General features: G+C 40.7%; 1 protein-coding gene across 2 annotated transcripts in view; it reads right to left on the bottom strand.

Moving 5' to 3' along the window:
• Positions 1–1025: 1025 nt before the first annotated feature.
• The window catches only part of tecta (tectorin alpha), a 33290-nt gene continuing 13537 nt past the window's right edge, over positions 1026–20778 (bottom strand). The window contains exons 12-24 of one of the 2 annotated variants that reach the window (XM_031308155.2): positions 19550–20201; positions 18293–18492; positions 17324–17704; positions 15293–15579; positions 14599–14879; positions 13458–13568; positions 9779–9981; positions 8772–8935; positions 8156–8404; positions 6952–7114; positions 6784–6868; positions 6046–6165; positions 1026–3734 (exon numbers count right to left, since the gene is read on the bottom strand). In XM_031308155.2, the coding sequence (XP_031164015.1) occupies positions 3634–3734; positions 6046–6165; positions 6784–6868; positions 6952–7114; positions 8156–8404; positions 8772–8935; positions 9779–9981; positions 13458–13568; positions 14599–14879; positions 15293–15579; positions 17324–17704; positions 18293–18492; positions 19550–20201 (2997 nt within the window). In that variant the 3' untranslated portion in view covers positions 1026–3633. Of the gene's footprint in view, positions 3735–6045; positions 6166–6783; positions 6869–6951; positions 7115–8155; positions 8405–8771; positions 8936–9778; positions 9982–13457; positions 13569–14598; positions 14880–15292; positions 15580–17323; positions 17705–18292; positions 18493–19549; positions 20202–20778 lie in introns of those variants that run through there. The other variant, XR_004899146.1, reaches the window with a different exon arrangement.

Raw genomic sequence — 20778 nt, 5'->3', positions numbered from 1 at the left:
TCCATGCTGTTTTGAGTGAGATACGGGTTTCTGAATGTATCCTGCCTTCAGTCTCTGGGTGAGCTGGTCAAAATCGGCAGGGCCGTCTACGTCATCGGCCGAAACATTTGGTGTGTGCTAACCACTTTAGCTAATACCACATCAGCTAGCTGTTTCTCCAACTTCGGTCAGTACAAGGCAGGATTAGCCAGGAGACTTCTTCTAAACGAGGGCGCACTTCCAACTTTGCGTGGAATACCTGCAGACGAGGGACATGTAAGTAGTTCTATAGTGTTGTAGCAGTGTTTTGCCATTGAGAACGGGGTGGCTAACCGCTAGCTTCTAGCTAGTAGTCCTTATCTAGCTACTGCGCATGTGCGACTCCCAACAAAGATGGGATAGAAGTGAGATGTCTCACTCTGTAGCAGAGAGCTCAACACACAGGGTGAAAAGAGGAGCTGCAGCAATGTGCAGTACAACAAAAATATGGTGGTTTTTGAAAATTAAACCATGTAAACCTATTCTGGTACAACCTCAAAATACAATTATGAACCTGAAAATGAGCATAATATGGGCACTTTAACTCATTTCAAGCACCAAAACAATTGAGTTTGAGAAATATTTCCGCTTTAGGGCCAAATTATCTCTTTACACATTGCTCTGGAACAATTTTGGGCGTCACTGTGCAGAACGCTGAGTTTGTTCTGAACATTTTGATATGGAACACATGGAGATCAGTTATGTGAAAATACCCTTAAAAGTAGAATTCAAAAATATATCTAAAATGCCCTTAGACCTCAGAAGGTTAATGCATCAATAATTATAATCCAATGATATAATGTATATTATTAAAAAATGGGCCATTCTGCATGAGTACCTTTGGTACTTACTTTTTACTAAGTAACATTTTGAATGCACAATCTTTACTTGTAACACAGTATTTCTACACTGTCTTGGTATTTTTACTTAAGTAAACGATCTGAGTTCTTCTTCCCCCACTGTCTGTCATGTCTGCATGCTACACATCAAATAAACTTGACTCACACTGACTTTGAGAACTTAATTTATTAAAAGTTGGGTGGCTCTGCTCTCAAAGACTAAAACATATTTTGGTAATGGTTTTGAACATAAAAAAGATACTGATTATTAAAACAAAGAAGGCATGACATAAACCACCAAACTGACAGACAAGGACTGTACATTTGTACATAGAAGGTAGCAAAACAGGCCTACCTATGAAAAACTGCTACTTACTGTATAACTAATCCAAAACTGAGAATTTGAGTTGGCTTCAGTGAAGAACACTGGAGGGTTGTGTGGTGACATATACTGACATTAAAAACTCATAAGGTGCCAAATAGAAAACATTGACCAGGGATCCTACTTGGAGAACCTTACTCTATTGACAGTTTTACAATGTCCTCACATGTCCACCCTAAAAGGCAAAATGTTGTTCAGAATCAATACGTCAGAGCCAACAGTCAATATTTGTGAGTGTTACAACACTATAACTGATTAAGATAGAAATGATGAAAAATTAAATATTTTAATGGCACAACTAATTGCATTTCTTACAGCCGCAACACAACCTGGGCACTAATCTACTGTATGACATTATTTAACATTTGAGTTAGAAATATGAGTATTCCTATTAAGGTGCTCTCCTCACACACTTCATTCAAAAAACTCCACTTTGACATCTGTGTAGTCTCATTACCTGATCCGTTACCTCTTTAGTGCCACAAGCTGATGTAGATTTCGTTGATTTAGAATGTTAAACACTGTAATTTAGTTGGTCTGGAGGTCAAACAGGACTACTACTACTACTAGCCAGTAGATCCACTGTCCAGCAGATTCCACTATCAGAGCCCATGTACACCTGGTATTAATTTGTATTTGGGTATCTTATCTGGACAAGAAAAACATATACTTTACAGATACATATTCTATCATGTCTGTTAGGGAACTGGGCCATGAGCAGATCAAATGTACTGTGAGAGGGAACTTAACGCCTGACTGTTCTTAACGCTATTGACAATGATAATTTATGCAGGATATGTGCAGTCCTGCTGTTTTTAGGGCTGGGTGTGATCATTGTTTCTTTATCGATTTATCTGATGATTATTTTCTTGAGGCAAAGCCCGACCACACATCTTCAAATTATAAAGTACTTGTTTTGTCGGACTAACAGTCTAAAGTCCAAAGATATTTAGTTTACCATCACATAAATGTGATAAAGCAGAAAATCCTCAAAACGGTGAAGCTGGAACTAGACAATGTTTGGTCTTCTTGCTTAAAGAATTACATAAATTGATTAATCGGTTACCAAAATAGTTGCTGGTTCATTTTCGGTTAATCTACTAATCATTTAAACGACTAATTGTTTCATATCTAGCTGCTCTAACTGGAAGTCTCCAGATATTCCACTTGAGGCCTCTTGTGGACTTGATTCATTGTGGATATGGAGAGCTAGACCCTCACAGTCACAGATGCTTGCTGACAAGTCCACCAACCTTATTTTAGCATATTGACATACGATCACAGTGCAGGCAGAACCAAAATGACGAGAATGTTTATTAATATCAGGTGTAATTGGAAATGCCAGTATCCAGATAATGCTACTCTGACTCCTAGACATTATGTCCATTACGCAACTATTTATTAGCTGTAACTATTCGTGATTTACTTTCAGTTCCAATGCAGAATGTGTTCATAGCATTGTAAAGTAAAGGTGTGGAGGTCGGGACATTGGATGATGTTTGCCTTCAAGACCACTGTCTTTGGTTCACTACCATATTCACCTCCGCCATGGAGGTTAGGCTATGTTTTCAGTTCGGTGTGTCCGTTTTTTTGTTTGTTTGTTTGTCTGTCCGCAGGATTTCAGAAAAACTACCGACCAGATTTTCATGAAACTTGGTGGAAGGGTGTAGAATGGGCGAAGGAAGAACCCATTACATTTTGGAGCAGACCCGAGTCACGGGGCGGATACACAAATTACTGTGCACTGTCACTTACTTTGGTTAACATTGCGAGATAGGAGGTTTGTGCTGCATTCATGTGGTGTCGGAATAATCAGAAAAATGTGTTTCTGACTGGGAAAATTCCCACTGCATTAATATTGTGAGATAGGGCACGCCTTGGCGGAGATCTTCGCTCTCTGAGTGCAATGTATAGAATTGGAACATTTCTAACTTTGGCGTCATCTGGTGGTAGCATAAAAAAAGACACTGTGGCAGACAGTAATGCATTCATTTTTCTTCAAACAAAAGCCATTAGAATAATTTGAAATATGTTATAATCACATAAAAAAAAAAAATCTACACATAGTGGCTTTAAGTACATGATAATACACAATGAGGTGTCCTGATATATAATGGAGGAGGTGGAGAATAACACAATTAGGGAAGTTAGGGGTGAAACTTGTCTACATGTCTGGAAAGCTGGCTTACTTTTTTTGTGTAGTTACCTTCAGTTGCATCAAGAATATGTGGCCTCAGACATTTGTGAATGCACAGTGTATTCTGTCTCGATTTTCTGACTGGAACACACAGCTGATCTACTGGCTAATCAACGCTGATAAACTGTGTGCATCTTCAAGTCTTTTCTGTGTTTTGTTCTTTTCCATTTGTTGCCTCCCTTTGTTCGCAGAGAGTGTTAGGAGAGGAGAGTGTGAATACGAGCCGGGAACATGGAGATCACAGCGCTGACGCTCAGCAGAGACACCGCAGGTGTGAGGTTACAGCTCGAGCTCGCAGCTGGGAAAAGAAGAAAAGCATTAATTATATTGGATGCTCGGTGGCGCTTTTTATTGTGTTACAGATTTTTTTTAAATTATTTATATATATATAATTATTGTTTTGTTTGTTTATTGTTTTTATATTTAAGTTTATGTATTTTGTATGAATTTATTTGTTGATTATGTGTTTGCTTTATAATTGTTTTGGATGCTAATGTTTTTTGTTTGATAAGATGCTAAATATTTGTAGATGATTTGTAGTTTCTCATTCGATTATAGACACATTTATATATATTTTTTCCTTTTATATATATTTAACCTTGGAAGACAGAAATAATACATTCTAAATCCAAACTACATTTAATTTGTATGTTTGGTGTATAATCTCTGTAAAACTGCAGAATTACTGTATACATTTACGTCAGAATCACATTTGGCTAGAAAGACAGAAATGTTTTTTTTTATTATTATCATTATTATGATTATTATTACACATTTTATTTTTAAATACATTATTTAGTTTGGGCTTCAGACACTATTGCGTACATCTATGCAACTTAAGTTGAGGTGCAAACAATTAATTTAATACAAATTGCAATGTAAATAGTACCACATTAAAACATGTCAAAACAAATAATATTAGTAATTCATCAAGGCTTGATATCAGACACAATATAGATAATGTACTCAGGGATAAAAACAGAAATAAAACAGTAGATAAAACCGCAAGTGGTGACAATTCTTATATTTTCATATTTCTCAATTTCATTTTGCATGTAATTTTATTTGTATTGATTGATTTTTGAATGTGTTTTGTGTATGTATTTGGTCTATATTTATATGTAGAAGTGTTCTTTTTCCTTCTTTGTATGTCTTTTTTAAAAATTCATATTTATTCGTGTGTATGTCAGTGCAGCTTTGATATTTAGTCACAATAATAAACCGCAGACCACATACTGCAGGCAGTTGATACCACTTGGTCTCCAGACAAGTTAAACCTATAACACATTTATTTAGACCGATGTGTTGTTATGTTTACTGTATAAAGGATGTAAGCAGTAAATGGCAAAGATAATTCTATTTACATACATAAGCATGACAATGACATCTGTAAAGAGGATTACTACCACCACTATTTAGCTCTTTCCTACCTGAGTTAAATTGTATGTAAATTAACTCTCCCTAATGTAACCTAACCCAAACTGAACAGTACTGTAGCTGACAAATAGCCAGCACAAGAGGCCATGCACACAATGGCAAGCACTGAGGTAAATGAGATAAACCAGAAAGGCTAATTGCTTTATCATATCTCTATCAAAGTAGTGTTACTTCAGCTATCCAGGTCGTGTGTAGTGACGCAGGTAGCAGGTTCTTAATGCCTCATTTCTGCATCAAATGTCCAGCTTGTGTTACTTATTAATCAACAGACGTCAGGGAAAGTTGTACAACCTGCCCCGTGTGAAATATCTAGAGCTATCTAGGCTGAGACAAGCGAGGCTTATTGTGAAATTGGGGAAGATGAAAATGTAAAGAACGGTTAGTAAAGACTCTAGCACAAATAGAGATGAATTTATCATTTCTGAACAGCCCTTCTAATGCAGTTTCATGGGCGATTTTAGACCCTTTTTAGGGGGGCTCAAGCCACCCTAAATTTCATCTCAGCCCCCCTAAAAAATTATAATTTTAGAGCTTAAGTGAGAGTTTGTGAACTTGTCTGTTAGGGACAGAGGACAAACAATTACCATCAACAGAAAGGTAGTTTTGGCCAATCGGAGGTGGTTGTGCCAGACTCCCGCCTTTGGCTGAGTCTCTATCTAATCTTTTAGAGGGAGAGTAGGAGTGTGGTTGTGAAGTTTAACGTTGGTAGTCCCCAGAGAAGAAGTTGGTAATTTCATGGCGCAGATTAGAACCCAAATTGAAACTTAAGCAACTAAAATTGCTGAATGTTAGAAAATTGTGTCAAATTGGGCGTTATTACTGTGACTTCTAAAGTGTCGGGTTTAGTTCCATCATAGTGTTAACAGTGTCAAGAAACGTCAGCTGATGTTGTTCAGTAGCTAGCTCAGAGATTATCAGATAATGAAATTACTGAATTAGCAGGAGGGGGGGGGGGTTAACACTTTTGCAATGCACTGTATCCATGTCACATTCTCATTAAAGGTCTGATCCTAGAATCACCCCTGCACAGTTTGTTGCAGCGTTCTTCTTTTTAATCACGTCATTGTGGGTTTAATGTGAATTTGACCTCTGTATCGTGTGTGCCAACATGACATTGAACACCTTCGAAGTACTATGTGTGTTTTGTGAGTACATGTGCGTCTGGTGCTTACTCCGGCAGCTTTTCCCATCTCTTTGCAGCATCCCAGTCACACAGCTGCAGACCGGTCCGGCCATCTTACTGGTGCAGATCTGCTCACAGCCTCCGTTTCCCTCCTCACACCAGTCTAATGCTAAAGGGAGACTTTACAGGTGAGTCATGCAAATCCTGGAAAAGCTTTGGAATTTGACTTAATAGCTGTGGAAAGATTTTGGAAACTTCTGTAAAGTTTAGTACAGCATTGTTCCTGTCTTTAAAATCTTACTTAAAGGTGCAGTAGGTAAGACTTATAAAACTAACTTTATGTCATATTTGCTGAAACTGACCCTATGTTCCAGTAGAACTACATGAAGCTGGTCATTTAAAAAAAAAATTTCTTTGGCTTTCTTTGGCACCACCTACAACCTGTAGTGTACAGAAATCAACCGCTCCCTGTTCAGATGCACCAATCAGGGCCAGGGGGGGTGTCTAACACTGCTCATGCACACGCATTCATTCTCCCTTGTGGGGGGAGGGACTTAGGAGACCATTTTGTGCTTTAGCAGAAAGGGGGGAGGGACTGAGAAGTTGTCGATGTTAAAATTTTTTGGCTCAGTCCTGGATCTTCACAATCCTACCTACGGCACCTTTAAAGATATCAGAAACGTAATTATGAGCTGTTTTGCTTTGAATTTCCACCCATTCTAGAGGTAAAATCAAGCAAAGTGTAGTTGGTCGGCTCTTAACAACACCTGGACCGGACCTTACTTACCTCTCCTTCTAATGGGTCCCACAGTCAATATGTGCTCTTTATGGTCACTGTCCTCCGAGTACATTCTTCTCTTGTGTGGACAGTTCTGGATGCACAGTACGCATACATTAATACAGCAGGCATTGTTTCATCAGCACTTTTACTTTGAAGATTTTAAGATGTTCTCACCACTTTGCAGGCGTTTGTTTCCGAGTCGCACAGGGTGACGTCACAGTGGAGGTGGACCTCCTCATAATCCCCGATGAACTTGAAGACGGTGACGTGGAAGCGACAGGTGAGCGACACGCCGTTCTCTGCCATGCCGATGGTGTTGTCTTTAATGTTTGGACACCTAGAGAGGGACGGATGTTAACGGAATAGACTGTGTTTATGTCATTTCCCAAGCAAAGGTTCTTGCTTATCAGGTGTTTAATTCTTCTGAAGTCTAATGCTTCATATCATCGGAAATCAAATACTTCTGGACTGTTTTTTGGACAAAAACAAGCTATTTAAAAAATGGGCTCTGGGAAATTTCGAAAGGCAGTTTTCACTACTTTCTGAGATTTTAAAGGCTAACCAACAATTAAAAGAATTAGGGCTGCACAATGTGCTGCAAATGTATGGAAATTACAGTTTCCAAATCGCAGGTGAGCGCAATATTTGTTAAAGGAAAAATATGTGTCAAACCATTCTGAATGAAGTATTGTGGTGCTGCAGAGACGTCCCGGCCTACAATTCCTACCCTACAGACTAAAGAAAACATCTTTGTTTGGTACAGATCCTTGCAGAAATCACACTTTAATCATTCTAATTTGAATATGTGTTAATGAAAATGAGAAAAAGGATACAAAAATGATCATTGCCTCCAATATCGTGAATCACATCGCAATATCAGTCAAAATAATTGCAATTAGATATTTTCCTTCATACCGTGCAGCACAGATACAGATACGACAGATAACTACTGGCCGGCACATTCAAATGGTGCCTCCCCACCCTGCCGTCCCTACCATCAACTGTCGCCGCCTGTTGCCGATTGGCTGGAATAGTGTTTTGTGGCTCGGGCACTCCTTTCTGTTTGTTTTCCATTTATACAGCCAGGACTGTGTATTAAAACGGGATTTTGTTTCAGCGCACACAGTGAATAGAGAGCTGGGTGACCATGAGGAGATATTCACTGAATTTGACAAAAAGTGTATTGGATTAACATCACTTACTCTACCTTTAATAAATAACAAGAATAATCGTAAGTTGCAGCAGGAAAAAAAAAACTGTGCTTGTGATGCTAAGCCCAACAGTGTGTGTGTGTGTGTGTGTGTGTGTGTGTGTGTGTGTGTGTGTGTGTGTGTGTGTGTGTGTGTGTGTGTGTGTGTGTGTGTGTGTCCAAGCCTACCCTCTCTCTATGATGATATAGCGGAGTCGGTCACTGCTGTAGCGGGACGGCGTGGCCCAGCACATGTTTACTATGAGGATGAGCTGGTTTTCATCTGCCCCTTCCACAAAGACACCCACGAAGAGGATGTCTCGCGTGCTGAGCACCACCTCCCCCTCCCGGTACGGGTTTCGGTACGAGGAGTTCTTATATAGAGCCATCTTGGTGATGAAGTTTCCTTCCTGGGTCGGTAAGGTGAGGTTTATTACACTGGAGGGTGGAGGAGGAATGTAGTCAGTTGTTATGTCTATACATAGCGTTTTGATTATTAATTGAAGTAAACTTATTATTGTACAGCTAATGTCTCCGTGTGCTCTATCTCAGTGTTTCTCAAATGGGGGTACGTGTACCTCTAGGAGAGTACTGCATTATTCTGAAATATGCTATAATAATGAATGATCTTAGTGATGGATTCTAAACATTTGAAATGTAGCATTTAAATGTTTTTCAAATTTATCACTGCCAGCGCTGTATTGTACCTGTATTGTTTGCGCTGGTCAGGGGGCATTTGGCTTAAAAAACAATTCAAAGGGGGTACATTATTGAATAAACTTTGAGAACCACTGCTCTATCTGACCTGAGCATGGGCTTGAGGACAGTCTCCAGGGAGATCTTCAGGTCCAGTTCGTAGGCGCAGGAAAACTCCACGTTGATGGTCTTGTCTCTGGTGATGATGTTCCCGGTGTTGTTCACACTCTCTATCCACACGGTGTTCTTATACATGATGTGTGTGCTGTTCGACTGGCAGAGAGATATTTAGAAGAGTCACCGTCAGGTGACAGAGAAGCAAAGATGCTTGACAACAGTTGATACATGAGATACGCTACAAAATTATTGCGTGGGATTTCCCCCTTTCTGGTCTACATATCCCTGCCTCTGCTGAATTATTTTTTATCCCCCGTTGGGACTAAATGTACCCCCCTCAAAGTGATCAATGCAACTTCACCAATAGATCATTATACACCTAAAATAGAAGTATTTTAAACTAAGTAAAATGCTGTAACTTGAACAGTGCCATATAACGATAAAATCCAAGCGGCAGTTGCTGGTTGTATTTAGCCGCTACAGAGCCCGGGGATGACGGATAATAGCCGTCATCCCCTGGCACCCAATAGGTGGCGTCATCTGGCGAGGCGGCTACAGGCACCGCCAGATGATGATCCTTTGAGGGGCCATGGATGGTAGTTGAGTTTAGCCAGAAAAAGTGAGCGTCGTGCAGAGAGGACAGTTAAGTTTAGGCACCAAAGCAACTAGTTAAGTTTGGGAAAAAGGTTGTGGTTTGGATTAAAACACTCCTGAGGAAAGAACAAGCTTTTTCTTGGGTGAAGTATTTTGTTTTCGCCGAGTTGAAAGCGGTTTATATTATGTTGACACCAAGTTGTGCTATTTTATTCAGAGATTATTTTCCATTAAATATTGAATTTCATAAATAAGTATTTTGGCATGGCTGGCCCGAGTGTCATTAATTCTTGCACGTTTGGTTTTGTTGTGCATGATCAAAAACACCCCCCCCACCCCTCTACTTTTTTTCACAAATCGCACCCTGCCGAAGTGCTGTAAGAATAGGAATGAATGAAAACGGACCTGTACGATGGAGCCACAGTGTCCCTTAGTGTTGTTGATGCGAAAGGAGATGCGGTCCTCTCCCTCGATGCCGGCACAGTGCTCGTCGTTGACCCTGACGTCCTCTCGTTCAAAGCCCAGCTGGAAGAGCTTACACTTGGAAATGGAGACCTCCATCTGAGCATGCTTACAGTTTACCTCCGCCTGGATGATGTCATCATCACCTGCCAAACACACAGACAGACATCAGGTACTGTACATGGCAGTGGGAGACCAATATTATTACTCCTGGAAAGTGTGGCTCATCACGCTGTAAATATGTTGCCTGAGGCCGGGTACACACTGGCTGCATGGCGTGAGCGTGTTAGCTGCGTGGCGTGTCCGTTTTTATTTTGGTTCCCATGTTAACAGGTTAGAGCTTACACACTGCCTGCGTAACATGCACCTCTCGAAAACGTGTGCATGCTAGAAATAGGACCGACGCCTATTTTTCACGCGACACGCAAGCATGTTGGAAGGGTTTCCAGGCAAAATAGAATACAAAAAATGTTTATATGTCATTTTGACACGAATACATATTAATAAATGACATTTTGATGTTTGAAAGTCTCTATGTTTTTACATAAATGCAGATATAATTGTAATAATTATCCATTTTCAAATATTGCACCTGTCAATACAGAACGAAATATTCTGTAGCCTATTTTGCCGTCAATACTGCCGACGTTGTCTTTGCTGTGATCAAATCAGTATATATTTATGTTTAACATGAAGTATACTGCTTGAGTGCAGTTTATCAATGGGAAACATACATGTGTACAGACAAGGCTAGCAGCAGCAGCGCCGCGTCAGACATGTTTCTGGTGTGAAAAGATATACAGTGCAGATCCACTTTGGCAACACGACTGAAGCGAGATTCATCTTGGAGATGGAAAAACATAATAAGACATCACAGATCTTTTTTTTAAGGACAACACCAGAAAAGAGAAGGCATGGAGTGTAATTACAGGAGTGCTTGGAGTAGAAGGTAGATACTAGCTTAATAAACACGTGATTGTTCTGTAAAGTATTTGTAGAGACAATAAAATCTGGGCAGGCGAGACGCTCCGCTTCCGAGATGCTCCCGGCGTGGTATGGCAACACGGTCTCACGGCAGTTTGTGAAATGGTAACGTTATTTTTAATCTATTGATTCCTGTACACGGACATGATTATGTCTTTTTTTTCGTGGTGCTCAGCACGAAATGGGAATGGGAAGCATAATGGGAAGCATCTATACGGAGGTTGGGTTTAGAAGAACGGGGAAAGGACACGTCACATGCCGGGACACGACCCGCGGTCTCTGGGGGACACGTAACAACAACGGGACGGTTGTGTTTAGGAAAAGAAGAACGGGGAAGGAACCGTGAACCGTCAACCGTCAACAACGGGGAAATAAAAAGCCACACGTGGGACGCGATCCCCAGTCTCCGGGGTGAAAGTCCTGTGTTGTTTGACCCATCCACCACCTCGACCAACCTCCCTACGCGGATTTTCAGCTTTTCATACTACTCCCTACCGTAGTCATGCTGTGATCACGAAATATGCTTCCCATTTAAATCCATTACATTAAAATTCCTGCTCACCACCACGAAAAAAAACGCCATAATCGTGTCCGTGTACACGAATCAATAGATTAAATAACGTGACCATTTCACAAACTGCCGTGAGCACAGACACGCCCAGTGGAAAATCTGAATTAAGGTTTATTTTCTTCTATTTTCTTTTACACGACTAACATTCTGAAGGAAAAGATTAGGATTAGTACACACATACATATTTAGCTACTACAAAATAACATTTTAATGCTGAATTATTTAGTAAAGGATGACTACAGTATTTCTGGAAGTGTGGTGAGAAATTTTAAATGAGGAGACATTTTTTACATGGACATGCATATGCAAAATGAATACAGCAGTATGATTTTCATAATAGAGACCGACTGCAACATTGACATGGCAGATATTATCGGCCGATTTGATCTTATCACAGATTGGTATTGGTGCATATGTAACAAGGAATTTTAGTTCAGATTAATGTGTTTTGCAACCGTAAAATGTCCGATTTAGTAAATAACTTTAATAACCAAATTGCAGTGCTTTTCATCAAAAATGTTATAATTGTATATTAAAAAAATAATATTGATCGATCTATCGTTATCAGATATTTTAGCTCTAAAGAATAAATCAGAATGGCTCCATTTGACAGTTTAGAATATTATACTGTAAGACAGCTTGCTGTTTTAAAATCTTATACTTGCTCACAGGCATGCAGCATGAAAAACAGTATACAACTAAATCCTCTTAATGCTTGAGTGCTTAATTTTAAAACAGGAACACCGATCAATTACTTAAAACACAGTCAAACCATATTAAACATAATCTTCTAAGATCATACTTACAAAACAGTTTACATGTTTGGAACATTATAAACCAAGAAGATCCACATTGATGCTTTGTTTGTTTCTTTTGGCTGCAATGTAAGTTGTTTTATACCATGGTCTGGGTGAATACTCGATTCTGATTGGCTGCAGGGTGTCCATAAAAAAGTGATATAGGACACCTACTAAAGGAGTTCCAGTGAAACTGACTGTTTACTGTTCTAAATGAATGCGCTACATTAAATCAAATAGGAAATGTGGATCTGTTATTTCCAACTCGTATTCTGAACAGGATGGCGCTAATGCTCAAGCTGCAAGAAGTAAGCTATACTTCCCCTCTGGACTGACTTTGTTTCACAGGGAATGTTATCTCACATCCCGTTCGCTGTTCAGGTCGCTACTTCAAGCTGCGGGCGACAGTAACGTTACACATCGTGGATAAAATTGTTCGTAAAAGTTGTTATATTGTTTTGGGGACAATGACATGGCTGGATAGCTAGCTTGTCTTTTGTTCAACATACTGTCAAATTATTTTTACTGATTGCCAACTGTACACAATGTTATTGATTTTGGATCTTGCTAGCATAGCGTTAGCTTTCTGGCTCGTAGCTAAACTGAATGGTTCTACCAGCTGAGCGGACTATAAATATCTCCCGTTGCTAAGGGAGGCAAGTCGTATCTAAGGTCTTTCCTATTTCCTGGAGGAGTGAATAATGTTTGCATTGCATAAGAACCTTATAGGATGGGAATGATTGTTCCAGGTATAAGTCAAACCGTCAGGCGTAACCAGGGAAACGGAGTTATTGTTTGGATGAACTTAAGATTTCGATTGTACAACAAATTAAAATATAAACTAATGTTTTAAAAATATGTTATTTGGCAAGTGACCATGATATAAGCGGAATAATGCCCTTCGAAGTTTCCATTGTCAGGTAATAATGGACTTCGGTGCGTCGGACGGTTCACGCCTCGCCGTCGTCCATTAATACCTGAAAATGGACACCTCGTCGGGCATTAACCTATGGCATTAACCCTTACATATTTGGACTAGCGAACGAAAGAACTACAACACCACGGAATCAGAAAAAAAACATGCTAATGAGCATTAGAAGTAGCGTTACATTGACGTAGGAAAATTAAGACCTGTTTAAAATTATTTAAGACCTAGAACACAATACTTCAGCGAAGACTTTTTAAGCCCCCGTGGAAACCCTGATACTGGGACAGGATAAAAAGCGGCGATGCATGATATGAAGGCCTTGCTGCTCTATGAAGCGCTCACCTCCAGTGCTGGTGGGCAACTCTGGACAGCCACACAGGTCACCTCCGTTCTCCAGCTCACAGGTGAAGTTTGTGCAGATCTCTCCTGCACAGGGGTCGTAGATCCATTCTGCTAAAGACAGGTCCACACACAATGTTAGCTGTCACACACACGGTTGGCTTAAAGCTATAGTGTGTAGTTTCTTCCCCTATGAGGAATTCTAAGTATTGACAACAAGACTGTCATTGCATCCACATGACGCAAGCCTCTGGTGATTGAGCACGGAGGATTAAAAAAACACAATGGACTCTTCAGAAGAAGTAATTATTTTCACTCAAGTTTTTGCGCGAAAGTCGCCGGACGACACCATTTTCTAAACATAGCCATCCTGAGAAATACAGAGAGAGTTATGTGAAGCTGGATGTCTTAATTAACTTTGTACCAACTCACTTGGCAATGGCTTGAATGTAACGGACGTTCATTATTATAAAAAGTTATGCACTAAAGCTTTAGTTAAACATGCATATTCAGTATGGTGACTCAACCAGCCAAACTATGGCTGATGAAAAGCACTGGGTGGAATTTCTGTCAAGGGCTTAATTTCAACTGGGGATGGGGAGGACACATCCCTCTCAGTGTGCCCCCCAACCTTTACAGTTTCAGTTTGATTTACTCACTAAAATCTCTCTAAACAGTGTCCTCTTACGGTCCAGCCACCGAAATCCAAGGATTGATCAAACATTTATCCATCTGATCTAGGGGTGCAACGATACGATTCAATGATCCACAATCCAATATTAGTGAAAATATTGATACATGTCATCAGTAAGATGCCCCATTATTTTAGATTCCCACTTTATATTTATTTTTTTTATAAAAAGAATAGTTTGTTTTTAATTTAAATGTACGTAAGGGCTCAGTAATTAAATAGTCAAATCAAATTTTTGTCGCTATAAATGTACTGTAACTGTGTTAAATGGGCATATGATAAAGTCTTATATCGATTGCAGGCCCCTGAATTGAATCAAAATCGTATCGTGACAGACTTTAAGATATTAAAAAAATCCAAAAAATCAATATAATATCATATAGTGATAAAACTTGTGATTTACATCCCTAATCTGATCTACATCAGGTAGCTGGTGCCTCGCGTTGCCCTTACAGCAGTTCTCCTGGGTGATCCACTTGGTGGTGAGGGTGCCCATGGAGCGGCAGGCCTCTGCGTAGGCTGCCAGCGAGCCGCAGACCTGAGCCTTGCGGTGATTGTAGCAGCCGTCCAGGTAGCAGGACTGGTAAAAGGGCCGGGGATCCAGTAGGCCGTGGCACGGCTGGAAGAAGCCCTTCAGCTGGGTGAGCTTCTGACACGCATCTTCACTTTGCAGCGCCAGCACCGCCGTGTTGTCACAGGACTGAGCCAGAGCCACAAACTGGGTTTCATCACAACTGGAGGAGAAAGATAAACATCCAACTGTCAAAGTTATTGTTTTATTACTATTTTAATGTGTATGTTTTTTTCTACTTGCAAATACTGTACGTACTGCTATGCACCTACAGTGAGCATGGACTCAACTGATTCAAAGACACCCAAAGGCAGAAACAATGGCGGACTGTAAAGCCAAAACAATGAGTTAAAAGAGGCTAAAAGAACTGCAGAGTTTGGTTATGAATCTCTGTTAGTTTGTCACTATGACAAATCCCTATCACAATAAATGTAGCCATTGTTTCCATAAAAACAATGCTGATTAGTGGAGCTTGTTACGCTTCGAGCATGATCGCCAAAAGGCTTCACAACAATTGTACGATTAATTTACATTTATTGTGCAATATATTCCACCGTGTCTGTAAGCCTCACCCACCTGTTCTGCATACCGTTGGTCTTCCAGCTCTGGGCCAGCTCCAGGGCGCTGACAGCCGGCTTGCCCCTGGAAGTGATGTAGTCGTCACTGGGGTCTCCGTTGAAATTCCCACAGAGACCACACACCTTGTTCTGAAGCCGCTGGCCCATTGTGATGCTAAGGGTGTTAAAGCGGTTGTATCGAATCTGGATGTCCTGAGGTGTGTCGATGACAATGAAACCTTCGGACGTGGACAGACGTGTCATCAGCCCAGTTAGAAACGGTACTGACACTGGTGTACCATTAACCTGTGAAGACACAGGAGATGGATATCTTTACATCTCTGAGACAAGACACACAGTCACTTTTATTTCATTTACTTTCAGTGACCATAACATGTCCTCACATGCTAAATTCAGACTTTTCTCTGCTCTCAACTAAGTTTTGACCGCTCAATGGTGTTTTTTGCTTCCAATGGCACCTTCCAGGCAGCTAACCATAACCTTAACCCTAAACATAACCATTGCCTGGAAGGAGCCGTTGGGGACAAAAAACACCAAAGACCGTTTTGACCACTGTGGGATTTTGAGTCCTCTTTTGATTGCAGGTGATGATGATGAACATATTGTGATGATTTGAAATATTATATTACCATTTTTCTTGAATATTTATAATTTAACTGACCTATAAAACCTATATGTAGGAAAGATTTGAAGTCATTACCCTTTTATTTTGATAAACCCTAACCATGGGTTTTTGTGAGCTTTTGCAATTAATGTACCCAGGTGAAAGTTGTTATTTGACAATTTCATAGACAACTATTGCCATTTTTTTCTCCTGGCTGAGAGATTTGAAAACAGAGAAGTGGTGTTTGAGCTTAAACATGTAAGCTTGATCACCTGGGGCAGGAATGCAAATTTGTGTTATTTGCATAAACTGATTTCATTTTCACAATTGATCACTGAGGGGCAGGATATACCAAAAAAGAAAAGAGACAGCCCAAAGCATAGATTGTAACAATCTGAGATGGTGCTGTAATTACTGTTCTGGTGCATATGACCTGAGCCCATAATCACTAATACCAACACAGTTCTTAAGGCAGTTCAGAACATTTTTGCGGTCAATAGCTTACTCAGGTCAAGCAGGATTAAGACTCATTAAGAACCAAAGTTAAAAGCAATCAGCAAGTCATTATCTACCTCAGTGGGTGCACTTTCAGTGGAATGATATGGAAAAAAAGCTTGAACTGGAGGAGCTCTACCATGCTATTAGTGATAATTGGTAAATTGGACTGAAAGTACTGAGGCAAGAAAAGGGAGATTTGAATTGGATCTGTTTGTTTAGTTTCTCAAGGAGAGGTTTGATACAAGCATCTTTGATGCCAGACGGCACATAACCAGAAGAAAAGTAAGTTGATAATGTCAACAAATAATCTCCTAATAGAGATAATTGTTCTATTAAAGCATTTAACAGAAGCAATAACACAAACCACCCCTTACAAAGGAAATGTTAAATTCATAAGCAATAAAACGCACCCCTCAACTCTACAGTTTATACACTTAGGGGTTTTGCAGTTAGAGCCTTTCTTGGTCTATTATGACCAAATTATGATGTTTGATAAACCATTATCAGGTGTTTTTACACACTGATGTTATTCTTAGCGACAGTCTGTTATAAAGAATTAGCAGACCGCAGAAAGCCGTCGGATTCAACCAAGGCGTGTAATAAGTAAGGGATAATGTAGAGCGAGGCAGTTGTTAGAGTGAATACAACCCTTCGCGTCGGGGTCCTGATCACCCTGTCGGGGTTCGCTATAACAACCACCTGGCTCTACATTATCCCTTACATAGACATAGTGTTGTTAATGTGGGTTAACGTTTGTTGTTTGTAAAGTCAGGTTAGGGGGTTTAAGATGACATCCACTGTAGAACTGATCCAGTTCAGAGTCCATGTAATGTAATCAAACTACAGAGAAGTGACAAGATCAATTAGTAATTTCCAATATTTAGCGGACGTACTGACAATCCAACGATGGTCCAACGCTTCTCTCACCTTGATAGTGCTGCCAGAGATGAGTATGTTCTCCTCATTGATGTAAAGGTAGACATGGGAGATGGTGGTGAGGTTGGGTGTGCTCCATTTATCAAAGTTAGCGATGAGCTGGAAGGAGAGGTCAGGCAGCTTGTGACAGTTTGTGGACAGGACAAAGGAGCAGGAGGCCGGGAGCCGCAGCGACGCCCCGTCGAAGGTCCTGAAAACCCCACCGCCAGACGCCACGCAGTGCTGGGAGCGCCGCGCAAAGCAGCCCCGCACTCCGTACCGCAGGGTGCACTCTTCCTCTGCTATACAGCGCCTTGGGTCGCACTGGATCAGGTTTCGTCCAATGCACTGGCAGCGTTTGGTACAGTCACTGTTCCAAAACAGCTGTTTGGGCTGAAATAAAGAAAGACATCAGTTAAAACCAAAGCTGAAACAATTAGTCAATTAAGTATTGATGTTGATAAAATGTTGATAATGGACTTTTTAAAGCAAAAAATCTGTTCTGTTCAAAAATCCAGTTTTCACTTGTGAGAATTTGCTGCTTTTCTTTGTCTTTTTAAATAGTAAAATATATTAGAATATTTTGAGTTTTTAGAGTATTGGACGAGAAAAAAAAGCAATTAATTGTGATGGATATCGTTTTATATTTTCGGACATTCTATGCTATATACCAAATGGCACTAAAAGAGCCACAGAGGTTTGTTAAAATGGATTTACATATTTTGTCAGTCATGACAATGTCAATCATTGGATTAAACTGAAAGACAATCATCCCTACTTAACATCTGATCTATCTATTTATCATCTATCAATGTATGTATGTATGTATGTATGTATGTATGTGTTATCCATCCATCACCAGCCTGATTTATACTGATTTATATCTAATACCAGCCTGATTTAGGGTTTAGGCCTTAAAAGCCAGCTTTTGCTGCATTTGTCATTGAGTTTATTCCATGTAGTGCTGGATGTGGGACTGACCTCATAGTACTTGCCATCAGTGTAGCAGCCACAGTTCTGAGGCAGGATGCAGCTCTTGCCGTTGAGCACGTAGCCCTGGTCACACTGACAGCCCTCCACACAGTCCTGGCTGCAGTCCCTCTGGCCACGGGCTGGGGCGCACTGGGGCGGGCAAACCGACACACAACTGGAGTAATGGCTGTTAGGTGGACAGCTCTGGACTGGGAGTAGGCAGGTTGGCAAAGGTACAGTATTAGCTAACGATTGCACTGACTACATTGTGCACATACTGTAGGACATTTTCCAGGTTAACTAGGTGTTGATTTTTCAGGGGTAAATATTTGTGGACAAGTGTTGATTGGAAAGTCCATTGTTGGGCTTATGTGGCTCTATGGCAGCTGTTTAAAGGAACAGTTTGACATTTTGATGATGAGAAGCCCAATATTAATCTAATACTTGCCTGTAAGTACGGAGCTGGAGTCAGGGCGTGGTTAGCCTAGCTTAGCATAAAGACTGGAAGAAGCAACAGCCAGGCTCCATCCAAAGTTCAAGAATACCCCTATCACCTCTGAAGCTCACTAATTAACACATTGTATCTCATTTGTTTAACTCATTCACACATCAATGTAAAAAAGAAAATATATGGTTTTAGGAGGAGTAATGTTATGCAACTATTATTATATGTGCGTAGTGTATGTTCTTTATATTACTGTTTCACCCGGTTTACCCAAATTAAAAATAACAAGTCCTCTCACTTACTTCTAGTGGTATCTAGCCATTCTGATACTTTTGGCTTTTTGTGCCCAGGGTTTGAGATATGCACCTCTCTGCCTGAAACCCAATACAACAGAGTTGAATGGAATTAGGTTTGTGGTACTTATTGCACTGACAATTACTGTAATTTTCAACAGTAAACATTTAAAATGCCAACAATGCCTTGTTACTGTGAAAAATCCACAGATCTCACTGTCAACAGTTTTCCCTGGAACTACTTTCCACCAAAGAAATAGGTCTTTGTTTCTGGAAAGACATTTTGCTGATGATTTTTCAGAATTTTTTCAACACTGTGAAGCACAAATGAAAGTTATTTCACCTCAGCTGTATTGGGCTGGAAGCAGCAATCTCAGAGATAGATATTTAAAAACCTGGACAAATAAAACTATCTGCATGAGTAGATACCACAAGAGGTAAGAACATATGTGTTTGGAGACATTTGCAGCCCTGCACACATAATCAAAGTACATGGTGAAATTCAGGTGAGCCCAGACTTGCACTCACCACATGGTGTGTCGCTCCTCCAGCCGGTAACAGGCACACCTTGGGTCTGACAGGTTCCGGCATATATCTGCAGCCAGTTACAGATTGTATCCTGAGCTCCCTGGTCCAAACAGGTGTCCTGCAGGCAGCTTTGATAAAAGAACGCTGGCGCCACCTTGCTATGACAACGTGCAAATAAACCTCCTCGATCCACAATTAGCCCGCATAGCCTTACTGCCTCAGGCTCCACAAACACATACAGTCCATCTCCAATGTGAAAACGTATGCCTGTGTCAACTTCATTTGCCCCATTGTTCGTGTTCATGTTGGCATCAGTCACCATGAGAGGGGCGTCATTTAGATCGCTCGTCTCTCCCAGGCCACAGCGTGGGCAGGAGTCTCCACAGCCCACCTGGCAGAAGGTGTCCCTCTCTGCCCAGGCCATGCCCCAGTCAGTGGTGGTAAGGGTGGGTGGGGATAAGGGCATGCCGTGGCAGAGGCCGCAAGAGCTGTTGTAGAGATCGCGAGGCAACGTCAACAGGAGGAGAGTGTTCCAGTCAAAGGCCACCTTCAGGCCAAAATCTGTCTCCAGAATGAGCTGCATGCCCCAGGTGAAGATGTTGACCTTCCCTGGGCCCAGCTTCAGTGGAGGGTACAAACGCTCCTTATTCACCTGAGTGAAGAGAGATTTAATAAAACTGGTTCTAGTTTGAACAGGTTTAACTCTTATTCTAGGATTTGCATCAGATGACACATACACATTCCTACAGAAGCCTTTTTTTAGCACCAAGTCATAGTTTCCAATCCAACTGACCTGCCTGTTTTCAAAGTATGTGGGGAAACCCAGGTGATGAATGGATAACATTAAGACTCACTGAAAGAGCCTCTATGCGTTTCTCATATAATCTAATTGTATAAGAGAATGAGACAGAAACAGAGAGAATGAGAAAAACGTATGTGTGTGTGTGTGTGTGTGTGTGTGTGTGTGTGTGTGTGTGTGTGTGTGTGTGTGTGTGTGTGTGTGTGTGTGTGCGTGCGTGTAAGCGTTGGGTTATGTGTGTCATTTCTATTCCTCCTCAGATCTTTTAGTCGGTTTGTGAACCCAGTCCAAATGTCGCTCAGGGTCGGGGATTTGTCTGTGCCAAATCCAGCCTGATAAAAGATGCCCATTGAAATTAGATCCACCTTAAGCCAATCAAAGAGGAATTCACCCTCTGCCTGGTTATTCAATCGGCTTGATTAGAAATAAC

The sequence above is a fragment of the Sander lucioperca genome, chromosome 13 (assembly GCF_008315115.2).
Source record: "Sander lucioperca isolate FBNREF2018 chromosome 13, SLUC_FBN_1.2, whole genome shotgun sequence".
Classification (NCBI taxonomy): Eukaryota; Metazoa; Chordata; class Actinopteri; order Perciformes; family Percidae; genus Sander; species Sander lucioperca.
Note: the sequence above shows the minus strand (reverse complement) of the source record. Positions and strands in the feature narration are given on the sequence as shown.